Consider the following 16,601-nt stretch of genomic DNA (forward strand, 5'->3'; position numbering starts at 1 on the left):
TGGTTTAACAGGACAACACAAGAACAAACTGTAAAAATCGATTGCAAACTCAAAAGATCGGTACGAGAAAAAAAGTATAACAAAAATACCGAACTCCAAGCTAAATTAAAAAAAAGTGGGGGGAGTTCATAAAAACTGACAAACTGACAAAATCAAACGTTAAAAACCAACGGAAAGAGTGAAAAACAACTGTCATATTCCTGACTTGGTACAGGCATTTTCCGAAGCAAATGGTGGGTTAAACCTGGTTTTATAGCTAGCCAAACCTCCCACTTGTATGATATTTGCCTATATTTCCGTTATATTGACAAAATTGGTTGAGCAACCCAAAGAACATAATAGGTTAATGTGACAATATTTGGGATCGTGCAGCCAAAACTTTGTAAACATACATCACCGACATGCAACACAACTGACTAAAAAAATAAAAAAAAACATATAAATGAATCTAACAAAGACACCAACAAAAACGTTGCTGTAGTTGATGGTATACTAAATTTGACAAAGACGCCAACAAAAAAGATTTTTTAGTTGATTGTATATTGACAGAGACGCCGATAAAACGTTTTTGTAGTTGATAATACATACCATATATAATATACACTTTCTCGATAGAGCTCAAATTAAGTAAAATATAAATATACAGAATGGAAACAACACTGAAAAACCTCCTGTGTCCGAATAGCACATCAGGACCCATCTGCACCAGGAATGCCAAAAGTAAAAAAACCCGATAGCGGGATACATAAATACCGAGTCAAGTCAAAGACATTTGTCCAAAAGAAATATAATAGCACGAAGACAAATAAAAGGAAAACTGTAAAGTAAATAAAGAGATATACACAATAACGAGACACAAGCACAACTAACATAAAAACAATAGACACAAATCACCGAAATAAAGAGTACTCGCAGTTGCTGAAAGCTAGTCCAAAGCCAATTACAACTAACAAATAAATCATGTTCCCCAAGACTAAAGTATCAATAAGTACACATCCAACTTATTTAGTGTAAAGTCATCATAAACAGTCTGGGAATCACATGACCTTGTACAATACCAAACTCTAACAGTATCGACAGGACGTGGGATAATGTGTTTTCAAAGCTGTATATATATATAGAAATATATATTTTAGCTATGTTTTAATTTCTCAAAAACAAAATCAATGTTAGTACCAATAAAAACAATACTTAAAGATTTTACTATTGTGTTAAATTCATAACCTTTAAGAAAAAGTGTTTTCAAAGGATCAAATAGTTTACATGAACCGTATTTAACCTTACGTACTTTATAAACAACATCACCGTACAAATTTGGATGTTTACCCGTTTTTAATAAGAACTTTACAGACACAGTCAAACTTCCTTACACAATCTTTGTATCTATGAAAGAATTTGGCAAAGGTTTAAAGCTAAACAATATACACCAGTTTGTAATGATTTTTGTCTAACTACTCTTCAACAAGGTACTTATTAATGACTTCACAATGAATTCGATCTGTGATTTTTAAAAAAGAAAAAAAAGATAAAGCAAGGTGTGCTTTGCCGAAAACTACGATTGCCTTTTAAATGTATCAGTTCCAAGAATAATGCTAAACAATTTCCAATTAAGGCTGTTTAGATGATAAATGTATTTTGCAGTTTTGATCTTATTCGTGTATACTACTAGCATTGGGATGAATATGGTGCGGTTCAATGTATTACCCCAGTTTTCTTGGGGAAAGGGGGCTGTTCGTGTTACTCAAGATACTGTTTTGCGGACTTGTTTGTATTTTGTCAAAATTTGGGAACATATTATGAATTATTGAATTTAATTGAAATTTAACGAATTTATTTCTAAACACCGTGAAAACACAATTTTAAATGAAATTATCAAAAATATGAACTGTAACAGATGAGGTATAGAAAATATTTAGTTTCTAAGTTTGATTGTACCTGTAAAAGGGTTTTCATCCTCGTCCTTTGGCCTAGCTCTGTACGATCGTCTCATTTGCAATAATATCATATCTTCTTATTTTTATTGGTGTTTTAAGAAAACCACCATACCTGTTTATTAGTCTTTCTCAGAATTCACTTTGATGTAAATCCTTATGAAAGAAAATTTAGAATACTAACTACCAGGTATTCGAATTCATAAATCAAAAAGAATACGAACACTTGGGGGGGGGGGGGGGGGGGGGGGGGGGGAGGGGATGCAAAAACTATGAAAAAAAAAATAACGCAGCAAGAAAGTCTCAGAAAAAAGTACTTTGACATATCTGATTTTTCTGTTTGTGTATTTTAATGTATGTCAGCATCACCTTTCATTTGATCTCATATCAGGTTCTTTATTGGGAAAACGTTGATGGTCTCTAATATAGTCTTCTAATGGTTGAACTTTCAACGCCATCTAATTAATATTCTTTCACATACAAATGCAACTCAACTCAATGCTAACAATTTGGACAAATAGAAATAGAACAAAATGAGTATCATCGTACACGGAACTTATTTATTTAATACTGAAATAACTTCTCGCGCATATTTGTTTACGTTTTTTCATGAAAATGTTCTTTAACATATTTCACCTAACCGAGAAAAAATATTGTACATGTGGGTCAGATTTTTTTATAATTTTCTCCTGATTAAAAAAAAATTGAACATTCATGTATTTTTATCTTTGGTTTTGGCTGGTTTGTTTGTTTGTTTGTTTGTTTGTTTTCTATTTCTCTATTCATAAACTTTTTGATTAGTTTCATAAAAAACAAACTTAGGTGAAACCAACTTACGAGGGTGAGCTGCAAACAATACCGTTTTTGGTGCTGTAAGTCTATTTCTGCTTTGTAGAAGACTTAATATATTTCTCTTAAAGTTATGAATATGCATAACTATAGCAGTATAACTATGACGTCATTGTTGACATATATCTATGAACTACATATTTCAAATTCTTTTCTTACAATTAATTAAACATATTTTTGAAAGGCTTTGACCTCGTTTCATGTTATTTTCTTTTTAATTTGCCCATTTGATACCATAAACTTATTTAGAAAATAAAAAAATATTTTATAATTGTTGTTTAAATAATCTTTAAAAAAAAATGTTTACAATTGTTGTTTGAAATTGTCGTTTTAATAATCTTTGAAGCATACTGGGAAGTGTTATTGTATCTCAAAATGAGTTATGCTAGATGGTTAATCTTGACATAAAAATAAAATATTTTATCAACAAATGTTTGTGGTTTTATAAATATTAAGTAGATAAATGACATACATTTAAAATAACAAATTACAACAATGTCTTAGAGGTGTTACAAGTATCATTGTTACAGATGATCAGATGATACGCACAAGAGGTGATACTAAAAGTTGATATTTTGTGTGATCTGATCATTGTCCCTCAGGTATCAATGTAACGTCTTGTCAAGGAGCAAATGACAGACATGCAAAGTGAATGTGCCTCGGGCTACGAACATTGACATATCCGAATACATCACTAACCAAATCAACAACTATGGTAATTTTGGAACAAGACAAGGAGCACCAATAAGTGATCATTTATATATTCGGAATATTTATGAGTGTCATTGTGTTGTTGTGAAAGGAATATTTTCGTTTTTAGGATATCTTCGTTTCATATATTAAATGTAGATGTGTTTTTGGATTTAAATCTTTCTGCTGATTTGGCATTTTAAAAATATTTATCAATCGGAAGAAAAATAGCCCATAATTGTCAGAACAGACATGTAAGTAAACTTACACATAATATTTTACCTTGAAAAACTTACATACATAAGAAGAATATATTTGATATATCGTACCATTAATATACTGTTAGATCAGTCAAGTTTCTAGTTGTTTTTTTTACGGAATTTTAATAGAAACAAACTTTTTGTCATAAAGGTAAAAAATAGATATGTTAATCACTACAACCCCCTCCCCCTCCCCCCAAAATAAAACAATTATGGTAGTCTCAAATATGTTACAGGAAATGATTTCTTCAATAAATTCTTGCAGAATGAATATCAAAACGAAATAGCCAAGATATTTTCGGAAACTATTAGTTGAAATGATTTAAAATAACGAATTAATAATAAAAATATTTTCTTTACCTTAAAATTTACACCCACATATACAGTCTTATATTAATTAGTAAAAGTTATGTTCTACGTTTTTGTGGTTATATTTTATGTGGCGTTTGAATTTTTGAATACAACATTTACTAAGATGTTAAAGGGTTGTTATACCAGGAAGTTTATAACGCAATCGAAAATATGTCAAATAAAAGGGCAATATTGTAGACTTTGTGACGTGTTGAAAGCACCAAAATGTCATCATTGATAAATATAGTACATTTAGTTTTCATTTTATGTTGTTGAATAAATAAAAGTTTATGTGTTTGCTGAGACATAATATATCGAATACAACTGTCATGCAGGTGTATGGTAGAACGTCTAGATATCTTATACGAAAGCGTCAACTTATTATGAAAAACGAGCGTACTTTGAAAATTATATATTATGTATTCAGTTATATATAAATAGTATAAGTAAAAAGATAACTAATATAAAAACAATCAATTAAATATCTACTTCGAATAGCAATTTCATTTCTCAGTTTCAGTTGCCCGATGTAAATGTACACAGGACCCCATAAACACCTTAGCTACCATTATTAGTAAAAAAACTAGTTTGACAGGTACACAATTTATCTAATAAAGGTATTTTTGTCCATTTCGCTGCAGTAGTATACATTATTGTTTAGGTGGTCAGCTGAAGCCTGCCTCCGAGCGCGGGATTTTCCCGCTGCATTGAAGACCCATTGGTGGCCTTGGGCTGTTTTCTGCTCTTTGGTCATGCTGTTGTCTCTTTGACACATTCCCCGTTTTCATTCTCTATTCTATCTTTGTAAAAATGTTTACGAGATTAAAATTTAGTAGCAAGAATGGAATGTAGGAAATTTCTCAAAGAAATTATCATAAAATACAAATATGCGGGAATGTCCTTATGTGGAAAGTGATTTGAAGTAATTTCCTTAACCATATCTCTGAACAAACACTAATTACAAGTATATCTACTTTACTAATAAGAATAAAACCATAAATCAACGTTATATAGTAGATATGTTTGTGATATATTTGTCTATCATAATTTACTGGTAACAATTAAGATGCCACCTTAATGTGTATGGTCTAACTATATGATTTTACCTGAATTATTCATGAATTTTATCATGAAGATCTTTCTAAAAGTATTTTTATCATATTGCTTTGATAGTGATATTTGTTTCAAATATATAATGAAGATGACACTTACACCCTCCTATAGACATCATATTATACTGTCTATGAACTTTTATATTGTGCTGTTACACCACCGTCCAGGATAAGGAGAGGGTTGCAGGTTCACAAACATGACAACTCCGCTACATTCTTCATGTGCCTGTATCAGGAGCTCGCGATTGTAATTCAGTAGTTGTCATTATTTGCAGACTGTCATATCTGTTTTTCGTTTGTGGGTTTTAGCTTTAATCAAACTGTTGGTTTTCTTTTTTTGAATTATTTCACATGTCGTTATTCTTTAGCCGTTTATAGAAGAGAGACGAAAGATACCAAAGGGATATTCAAACTCATTAGTCGAAAACAAACTGACAATGCCATGACAAAAAATTGAAAAAAGACCAAAATACAAACAACAGTACACAAAAAACAACATAGAAAACTAAAGACTGAACAACACTAACCCCAGCAAAAATCTGAGGGGATCTCAGTTGCTCCAAAAGAGTCACTGAAGCAGATCCTGCTCCACATGTGTCACACGTCGTGCTGCTCATGGGAGTACAAAACCGGTGATAGGTCTAATTCGTTTGGTCACATTCGAAGAAAAGAGGCTGGGACTGTGGTTACGACAATTGGAACATATATGTCCAACATATATGAAACAGATATTCCATAACGGTCAATCAACGCATGATGGTGTCCGTAAGATTTCGCTGGGATGATGTCCACTTCACCACTTGGAACTCTTGGTTTAATAGCTTCCTTGTAAGCAATAACACCCTCTCCCCCATCATGGAAATCATGATAGGGAATGCAAGCTCTGGAATATCGTACCAACTGTGAGATATATAATCCGTATGCCAGCGCTGCTGGAATGTTGATACATAGAAATGGAAAGTTCTCAATTGGGAAGCTGAAATCATCTCTTTTGTCATAAATTTTGTTATCGACCAACCCTTACTGTCAATTTCTAGATGCATGTGTTGTGTTCTTCATTTCAAGTTCAATGGGATAGATGCGTTCAACATAATCATCAAACTTTGAACTATTTAGTGACCGGACGCAATCATGTATATAACGTAACGCGAAGTTAAATGATAGTGCTAGCTTCTTTTCATTCTTCATAAGAAGCTTCTGTATGAAGTCAGCCTCATATGATTAAAGGAACAAGTAAGCAGGAAGAAGACTTCAGTTGGTTCCCATGGAAATGACAATAATTTGTTGAAAAACACGTCCTCCAAACCGTAACAAATATGTTGTCAATCAAGAATCTTGATAATGTCAGTTTCAGAGAAGATGTTGTTAGAATCAGAGTGATTTTTTTTTTACAAAGTAAGATTTGTCCCTCCCTAAGACAAGATACTTGTATTTACGTCGGCCATTCTTTTTTATAAATTAAAGCAGGACCAATTCTTTAAATTTGTCTTTTCGTTTGGAATGGGATTAACTTGTGTAAAGTGTAGAACAGTCAAATGTTTTAATACCATTGCAAGATGAAAGAGACTTAGTTTGTATGTACTCTGTAGAAGTATGTGCGGTGACCTATAATTACTTAAATCCTTGTCATTTGGTCAAATGGATAGTTTTCTCAGTGACAAGTTTACCTCACTTTATTATTATATTTTTGATACAGAAATATGTAGAAAATCGTCTTACTCACTATATATTTTATTAGTTAACGTATGAAAACTTGCGTTGGTAATTAATTAGGCAGACATCTGCATTTTATAGGCATTTTTGTCTTCTTGTTTAACACAGTATAAATTTTGTCAAGCTTTTACGTAAATGACTAAAGTTGACCCTTTATACTTAAATATTAATGATATAGTTTATCATATTTTATAAACAAATGTTTACTTCATTGTTGATGTAGGAGTTTTTATCAACATTTCATTGCTTTTCAAAACGGGGTTTGATTTCGTTTTGTATTTGCGCAAACAAAACTATTTTTCATTTGTATAGGCAAGCGTTCCATTTTTTTTTTTTAAATTGCATGAACCAAAAGAGAGAAGTAAGAATTTTGTTACCAATGATTTATCAGGATATGGAAAAAAATGACAAAAGGACAAACAACCGTCTACATAACACTCATACTTCATAGAAAACTAACGACTAACACGAATCACACCAAAACAAAACTGGAGGGGGAGGGGGGAGTGGGGATAGATCCTAATTATGTGTCTGATTAACGACTTTTTTACTTATAAGAAATATATAAAATCAATGATTAAGAACAAACTTGCAAAGACATGAAGATTTATGTGTTGACAGTAAATCATCAAATACATCAATTTTGGCGACGGGAATTCCTGAAACAAAATTTCAAAGGTAACAAAGGATCATTTTAGTACTCATTTTATTAGTATATGTTTATTTTTTTTTGTATAAAAAGAAGACATATTTTCATTTATCTTGTGACTAAGTACACCAAAAACATAGACTTTTCATCTATGTGTATATGATATATAGTTGTTGCCATTACAGTAATGACATTACATCTTGTTCATAGGTAAATTGCAACTTGGATCATAATCTTTTCTTTGTCTATAAAATTTTATTCAAATGCAATTTAAAAGCTAATCCACATAATTTAAATATAACATGAGTTGTGTGAATACAATAACATAACACCGCCGTACTAGGAAGATTTAGTTGCTATATATAGGACGCAAATCACCTTTAATATCATCAATAAAATAATAAAGATTTAAAAGAAATGGTACGGCAAGGTTATCCACTTAACCTCCCGTGATTAAAGAATACTCTTTTGCAAAGTTGAAATACGAATTCAACGATAGTTAATCTGTATTCACTGCGATGTGAATATGAAGTGAATGATACGCATCGAAAATAAAAGCTTAATAAATGGTAAAATCTCTGTTTAAACCAAATACGAAAATGAAAATACAAAGATTTCAACAATAAATGGTAAAGTAGGTACTACAACATTACAATTATTATTATAAATACTAATAAAACATGTGCTATCTTTGTCATTCTGTCAGTAACTGTAGTGTATGCCAGGACGTGTAATAATATACATGTATGATGTTCAATTGCCTGTGAAATAAGAAATTATAGTTACGGTTTCCATAGTGATTGACATGAAATATTACAGCTTTATTACACATCTATCCTGTCAATGTCACACGATGGCGTCAACGAGTTAGTGATGTAATATCTACTGGACCATTAATATGAGATAGAAACAATAATTTAGTTTGTAGCTGTCAGTTGCATTATGCAAATGCAAACCTTTAGATGTGTTCACATTAATATTTGTTTTTTATATTGGATATATTATTTTTTATTACATTATAAAACCACACCTTCATTGAAATAGACATTTATTTAAAAGAGAGGGAGTCATAAAAAAATTTAATCACGCATGAATTTAATTCATATCTCTTCAACATCTTAATTTGGCCCACACGTGTTTGGGGGGAAAGTACCCCCCTTTTTTCTTATTATTGTTTTAGTAAATATTCTCTTATATTTTAACCTTTTTTCACTTATTTCATGTGTTCTTTCTCTTCACCATACGATATTATTAAAATAACAGTTGATTATGTATGATGATCTTCTAAAATCCTGGAAATTAAGAATAATATATAAACTAATATTATTAAAAAAAAGAGAAAATTCCCGAAGTGCTGTGATTTGGCCTTCATTGTTTTCTTTTCGATTGGCACTGTCGACTTTTGTGTGGACAAAAACCTTTGTGTGACCTACTAAATCGTAAGCCTGGTGTCCTTCAATGATGGCATTTGTACCATACCTGTCATGAGCGGAATTAATCAAGTTCATAAAAACTCAATGAATTCAAATTTGAATATTTAAAAAAACAATACCAAGGGTGTCATTCGAGAAAAGACCCCTGTACAAAGGAAAGACTGACTAAAAGAGACGTCCATATTACATCGTAATTAAATTTTTAAATACTCAGCATAACACATTCCACTTAACACTTGGTATCAAAACAAGTGCTTTGGAAGGGCAACGTTGGCTCATTTAAAGTTAACTATCTATCCTCCTTGTTGTTTATGACCAGTTGGATTAATTGGATGAAATGGTTTTTAGAAGTCGAAGATATTTTGCCAATTAAAATGTGTCGTTTCACGTGATTTATCATGTGCACCATGTGATTGATGAATAAGGGGAATACATAAATATTTTAAACTTTAATCTAAAATTTATGTTCCAGACGAATATATTGTTTTCCTATCAATTATTCAAAGGAAAGGTTCATTAACTGATCATTTTTCGCCTGTCTATAAATTTTCATGTAATGAATTATTTAAGTACATTTTGTATATTTAAAATTATGTTCAGTGTTTCCTCTGACAAATTGAGCTTATTAATAAATATACAGTTTTGATATGATTGTTTCAATAAGGCCCTTCATAATTTTGATGCTCCAGAGCGTTTGATAAATTTGGCTTCCCAACTTTTTGGTCTTCAGTGTATATATGATGATATTTAGACTTGTCATTCTCACTGAAGTTAGTACATGTATCGTATGCTTCTTTTTTATTTTGTCGTAGAAGTTGCATGTTAACTGCATGCAAGCATGAAAAAATGTTCAGAATTAAAACCCAAGATTCAAAAACTAAGCTTGTAAAATAATATTCAAAGTTTCAAAAAATCAATATCTTTATTATGAAAATAAAAAGTCCACGTAAATTTGGATTCACATCTGAATTAGCATTACGACATATTATTTAAGATGCTTTTAGATCGGAGAAATACAGATTTTCCAAAATCGACTGTATTGCTTACATCCACTTCATTTGAACTTTGGTGGGTAGTTGTCTCATTGGCATTCATACCACATCTCCTTATTTTCATATGTATGATTCTTTATAAGCATTGTTGTCAAATATAAACGCATCTTTCTCCAACAACGGTAATCTTTGTGCTGTCCGCTTCAAAGCAATGTGCAAACCCAATAAATTCACTGTAAAACAATAAACCCACAGTGTCAGAAAATATCAACCGATGAACTGTATTCGCTTCGAAACAGGAAACCATCTGAAAGTATCTACTATTTATAACATTATCCGGTATTAACCAGAAGAGGTGTACCCTTGATTAAGATATCCTTTTTTACTTGTTTCTTTTCAATTTCTAAAATATGACTTTAAAAATGGATAGAACCAATTTCTCCTGTATATATTTCAAACTAGGGCCATTTTCGAAATGCACCTAATCGCTTATATTTTTTGTAAAATTTTGAAATGTTTCCGAGCTTTAGAGGCTGTCACAAAACTATAGCTAATTTTGAATGCAGAACAATGGAGCAAAGCCGCAATTTTGAAAAGCTAAGGTCAGTTTTTAGTTTTTTTAAAATGAACAACAAGGACAATCATAGCCAAAAGCAAAATCTATCGGAAGTTAAGCTAAGCAGTGTCATTCTTTTTAGTTTATAACATTAAAATTTGCACCAATTCGAGAAAAAAAACCAAAGTGTTCATTTGCACTATAAAATATAAATATATCAATTGCGACATGAGCAGGTACAAATTACATTCATGCAAGATAATAATCCGAAACATATGTTAAATAATCCGAGAACATGTTAATTATTTATAAGAAGTGTTCAATTAGTTGCAAGTACATGTATTGACATACTAGAACAACTTTTTGATGCGATAAGATATGGTTATTTAGACGTCAAGGCAAATGAAAGAAATACGTTAACGATCTTTGATGAACATTCCTATCGGTTATCAAACATTCTGTAAAATGAAAATTTTCCATAAAGACGTACAAATAAATGTTTTATGATCTTGACTACACATAAGGGTTGGGACGCTCGAAATTAAGTTGTGTAAATTTTACATCAGCACAGTTGTCAGTCCTCCTATGCTGATTTTTCAAATATGCAATGTTTTTATCAGAATTTGTTTAAAAGCGCTGTATAGCACTAAATATTATATTTACTTTGATTTTATGAACACACGGGAAATTGTTGCAAAATTCTTGAAGTATAATTATATTTCCAATAATCATGATAATCAGAATTTTACCTCAACCTGTACACTACCACCTGAATAGACTGTTAAACATGATTTAGATTCTCTAGTATTTAAAATTCCAATGTTTTTCCTTATATTTTTTATCTCGTGAGAGAAGCAAAATCAGGGTAAATCGGTCATACGTCTTTCTGAACTATAGCGCATGAAAAAGGCCGAGCTCAAAATGTGTCTAGAACTTTTCAACAATTTCCAAGTGTTTAGTCATTGTGCATAAATATATATGAAATAGACATTGGTACATTTGTATGACTAAAATGTATACACATACTTTGTAGTATGAAATGTTGCCTTGTACTTCAATAAGACAGCCAGAAACAGCACAAAATTATCTAGATGTAAAAAAACGATTTGCAACAACAAAAAAAGTGTTTATACCATAGGTCAAGCTCTATATTAAAACAGAGTCTAGAAAGTCTATGAATGAATACAATATAGGCCATCAATGATTTTCTATCAACATCCACATTTTTAAAGGCCAATTAACACTAAGCTTTAACACAGAAAACCCTTTGACTAGATTCCTGAGTTGTTATCATCTTTTTTTAATATCGGTTTTACATGCAAATAAGTACAGTTAAAAGTAAAACAGTACCAATTGATACCAAGTTCAAAGTATACTCGCAGTTACTGAATGGAAGCCTTTAAATTAATACATAATTAGAAATCATTCCTTAACTCTACTCTAATATCAACTCTAGGTTTCAGTCAGTAGCGCCAATTACAGTGCAGCATTATACGATGATGTCTGGTAATGTCGCTTATCTGACAAATCCGTTTATTGGAAGTTTTGTAAACAAAAATCTTAATAACCGGACGAACGAAATTACCGGACTCGACTGTATATGATCAGAATCGCAGGTAAAGGTCCCATTAGAAGCACCAAGTGCGATAGAAAACCTCGTTTTGTCTCGTCTTGTGCATATAACGGTACTTCAGGTAATTTCTTTTAATTTGGCAACGATGCTGTCTTTCTTCGAAGTCTTTTGAATACCTAGTCAGTTTCTTTTCATTCTTACAAGGGTATTGGCCCTTTACCTTTGTTGTAGAGTTCCGTTGAACGTCATTTTGACTTAGGTGTATAGTTTTCTTGTTTGGAAGTACCAATAAACCCTATCGCCATCTTTTATTTTTTTTTAATAAGAAAGCAGAATCATTGATTGAAAAAAACTTTAATGACTTCTTTTCTTTTAGGTGACCAAACCAGATAATGACCAGGTGGCGGTATGTGGTCAGTACAGCCTTTGCATTTCTTCTTCTCACAGGTTAGTACATGTAATATATGTATGAACATAAAATTATTGCATTTTTTTCGATTCCCCGAAAATGACCGTTGATAGTTCATAGAAGGAAAAAAGTAGTATTACATTTTCCCAGCTTTAGCCTTTTGTGTACCCAAGGCAGGCGAAGGAAGTCAACTTAGGAGCGCTGTGATTTGATGTAAGGGTATAATATATTGTTTTATTCATTCATGAATAACTAAAGTGTGTATATTTACAATATAAATTTTGAAACCCATTGAAATATTTTCTTGAGAATTATTCGAAGAGACTTCCAAATTTTCATAAATTTGCAGTAAAATGACGGTGGGCATGGATACCATAAACAAGCTCCGTTGGAAGTTGGTCATGATACTATTTGACTTCAATTTCTAAAACAGAATAATAAAGTACTAATACCACACATAACTTTTTTGTCCAGGTTTTTATTATAAAAAGTAGTAAATTAGAAAATGTTAGTATTGTCGCCTATGGAAGAATAAATACTACCGTTTTCTCTATAACACAACATTGTACACTATAACAGTCAAGTATTTCAGAAAAAAATCACAAGAGTTATTTCAATGTGTGCTTGGAGAAAAATCTGTTAAAGTAAATTAGGAGAGGAATTTGTAAATGTGAAAAGTCAATTGTTTTCAAATTCTTATAAAAATGTCATATTGTAATGTTTATGTTTTATGTTAATATTTTCACAATAAAATATTGTTTACACTAATGTGTGCACTACTAGTATCTAATTGAGTTTTTTCTGTTTATTTATTTCATTTTTGCTTTTTATTTTATTGATGCTGCTTTATACCCATTGACGCTTTTTATTTTTTGTTTTCCTATTCAAAATTAATATTATTCCGAATTAAAAATGCTCCTAGAAAATCTAATTCATCAGGTGTTGTCAAATATTTGATATGTATTTTGTCATTAATATCGTTATTGTTGTGGTAAAAACAAAGTATAGGTGTTTGGCCATATTTTATTCATTTGGTAGTTTATCACAATGGCAATTATGCAAATAAAAACAGTGCAAGTTATAATTCGTTTAATGACGATGATAGGCACTATAAACTCTCGAACAAAGCACATGCCATCCATTTACAAATAAAATGTACTTGTCATGTTTGACATGTTATATTTTCATAGGTTATTCTAAGTGGGTGGACAGTTTCCTTGTCTTTAATGTAGAAATTATTTTTTTCCCTCAAAAGCTTAGAAAACTCAATGCCATAAATGACACATCTCTATTTAACATATAGTATGACTGCATTTTTTGGGATGTTAAAAATTATTTCAACTTGACGCAAAATTTCTGATAGAAAATAGTTTGAGGTTTTACAATTGTAATATATTACACAGCAAAAGAGGGCCAACCAGTTGAGGAATCCTGTCTATTCACATTTTCTTAAGTTTTATAGACTCTGCGGGGTTGAGGTGGGTGGGGAGATATGTAGAGCCTTGCCTATTTTTAAAGATTGTATGTTGCCCGATTTTGGTTAGTTTTGTCGTTGGGTTGCTGTCTCAGTGACGTATACCCGCATTTTCATTTATTCAGATTTAAAAGCAATTTTTGAATTGGTGTACTTATTTGTACAAAACATTACAAATAAAGCGACAGATATAAGAGTGAAATAAAGCATGATTTCTATATCGGGAGATTACATACTAATAGAACTTGTTTTATTTGTTGACCATCGATAATCCTTATTCTCCGATACGCTGTTTTATCTGAAATGGACTTATTTAACAGCGACTTTATTGTTATAACTACATGTATGCTCATTTTATTTATCATGTTTGTTCGTTACTCATCGAGATGAAAATAGAAGAATTGAGTTCTCAAAGCTGGTTTATGCCGGTTCCATACCAGGAACCTTGTCATTGGGCGAACTTTATTGTAATATCTTCATGATTGTGCTTTATACAATTTGATATTGATGACACATATTTGATGTAAGATTTATTCATCGCTAATTTAATCGGGACGATTTACCCTTTAAATATGATATCGCCATTCGTCTATTGTTGAAGACTGTCTATTGACCTCTAACTGTCTTTGTTCTTATTGAGTATTAGTATGTCGTTGGGTTGCTTTTTTATTGACTTCCAGTTTTTAAGAATATAAAATATATAATATTCTAAAAACAATATATTCATAATTGAAATCGCGTTTAAAATAGATAATGACTATATAAATCAAAAGACCTGAAAAAAGAGAGATAGGCCCATACGGTAATTTTAGAGATACAAGAGAGGCGGAAGATACCAAAGGTCATAAGTCGAAAACAAACTGACAATGGCATGGCTGAATACGATAAACAACCAAAAAGACAACCAACAATCTTCAAAACACAACATAGACAACTAAAGACTGAACAACACGAACCCCACCAAAAAGAATTGAAAACATATTTTTTATAGGAAAAGATGTCTCTCAATTTTCGTATGAAACTTATAAAAAAAATGTTTAAAGTCAGTATGAAGAAAAAAAACAGTAAATAAAATACGAATTGGGTAGATATTTTGTGAGGATTTTATTTGAGAAGTATGTTAAAGATTTTGAGAAATAAGGTTCTACTAGTGAAAAAATTATAACGCATTGCTATTGAAAAAGGCAAGAAGTTACAAAATATTAAAGGGTCTGAATGGGGTTTATATAAAAGGGAAAATGTGCCAAAATACAAAACAATGGGACTAGAAATAAAGAATAGAGAAAAAAATGGATAAATCAAAGTACTGAAGTACTGAACATCGGATGACCGCATGTTCTTGTGGATGGTCAAAAGCACATGTCACAGAAACAGATCACATCTCTATACCTGAACTGAGGTTAATTTACAGATTTTTTTTCTGATACAAGTATGTGCTTGGATGATGAATAAATGACAGGAAATTCAACCTCACCGTAATAACTATTATATTGTAGTGATACAAATCAGTATACTTTAGACTATTATACTAATATAATAATAGTTCCAGAGATTACACTGGTTTGTTGTTATATATTATATTAATATTACGGTTGCATGTTTATATAATTTTCATCTATTTGTATATCATTCTATTCTACTATTATTATAGTGCAGTGCAAGTGCATGGTGGACACTCTTCTGTAAAAAAAAATCAAAGCCTTAAAGGCTGTAAAAGCAATTGCTGTCATGTTAATGTTTTGTGGACTTTTATTTTTCATCCATATATATAAGAATTAAACCTGACAGGACAGGAGTGTTGACTAGTGAGAAGCAAGACGGTTTTAAATTTATATCAATAAAAGACTTTAGCAGGAAATCATTTTAAATATGTTTTATATTTCACAAGGAGACAACAAGTTTACCAGGCTAAAGTTGGGGTTAATTATACATGTGCTGAAACATATAACTAAAAAAAAATCATTATGGATTATCCCCTGGTAGTGTTTGTAACTGGGCAATAATTTCCTTTATTGATTTAATTTTAACAATTTTCATAATAAATTTAAATTAACCATTCAGTTAAAACATTTCAACTTTCCAGACGCAAATGTTGAAAAACGGGACAGAAATAAAATATCTTACAAGACATAAACATGTAAAAAATAAATATATATTTCAGCTTACTAAAAATATTTTCATAATGTTACTTTGACATCATTTCTTAAAACTAAGTCCCAAACATAATTGATCAGTTGATATGTGTCATCCTCATGCGATACGAGATAACTATAATTCTGATGCAATCCCGAAAAGGGGGGTCATCACAAACAAACATGACATTAAATTGTCATTATACGAACTAGAACAAACAGCTTTATGTTGCTTTGATATTTATCAATTTTCAGGAAACATGTGAAATAAATTTCAGGTCCATTTCATTATAGTGCCTAACAAGATTGTGTGAGGTAGACGAAATTGACCTTAAAACGATTGTATTATCTTTTGATGTCCAAAAATAGGCAGATCGGACATATAAGGACTTTATCTAATGACTACTATGATAAATTTGGGATTTATTATTATCATAATATTCTAATGAAACTGAAAATTGTATTTTTTTGTTAGGA

The 16,601-nt window shown here is 31.0% G+C and overlaps 1 protein-coding gene across 1 annotated transcript in view; it reads left to right on the forward strand.

Moving 5' to 3' along the window:
- Nucleotides 1-3,524: 3,524 nt before the first annotated feature.
- Nucleotides 3,525-16,601, forward strand: part of LOC127723664 (uncharacterized) — a 39,175-nt gene continuing 26,098 nt past the window's right edge. Inside the window, exons 1-2 of the mRNA XM_052230405.1 lie at nucleotides 3,525-3,724; nucleotides 12,486-12,556. Of these exons, the coding sequence (XP_052086365.1) occupies nucleotides 12,502-12,556 (55 nt within the window). The 5' untranslated portion in view covers nucleotides 3,525-3,724; nucleotides 12,486-12,501. The remainder of the gene's footprint in view (nucleotides 3,725-12,485; nucleotides 12,557-16,601) is intronic.

Source organism: Mytilus californianus, unplaced genomic scaffold (genome assembly GCF_021869535.1).
Source record: "Mytilus californianus isolate M0D057914Y unplaced genomic scaffold, xbMytCali1.0.p SCAF_1, whole genome shotgun sequence".
Taxonomy (NCBI): Eukaryota; Metazoa; Mollusca; class Bivalvia; order Mytilida; family Mytilidae; genus Mytilus; species Mytilus californianus.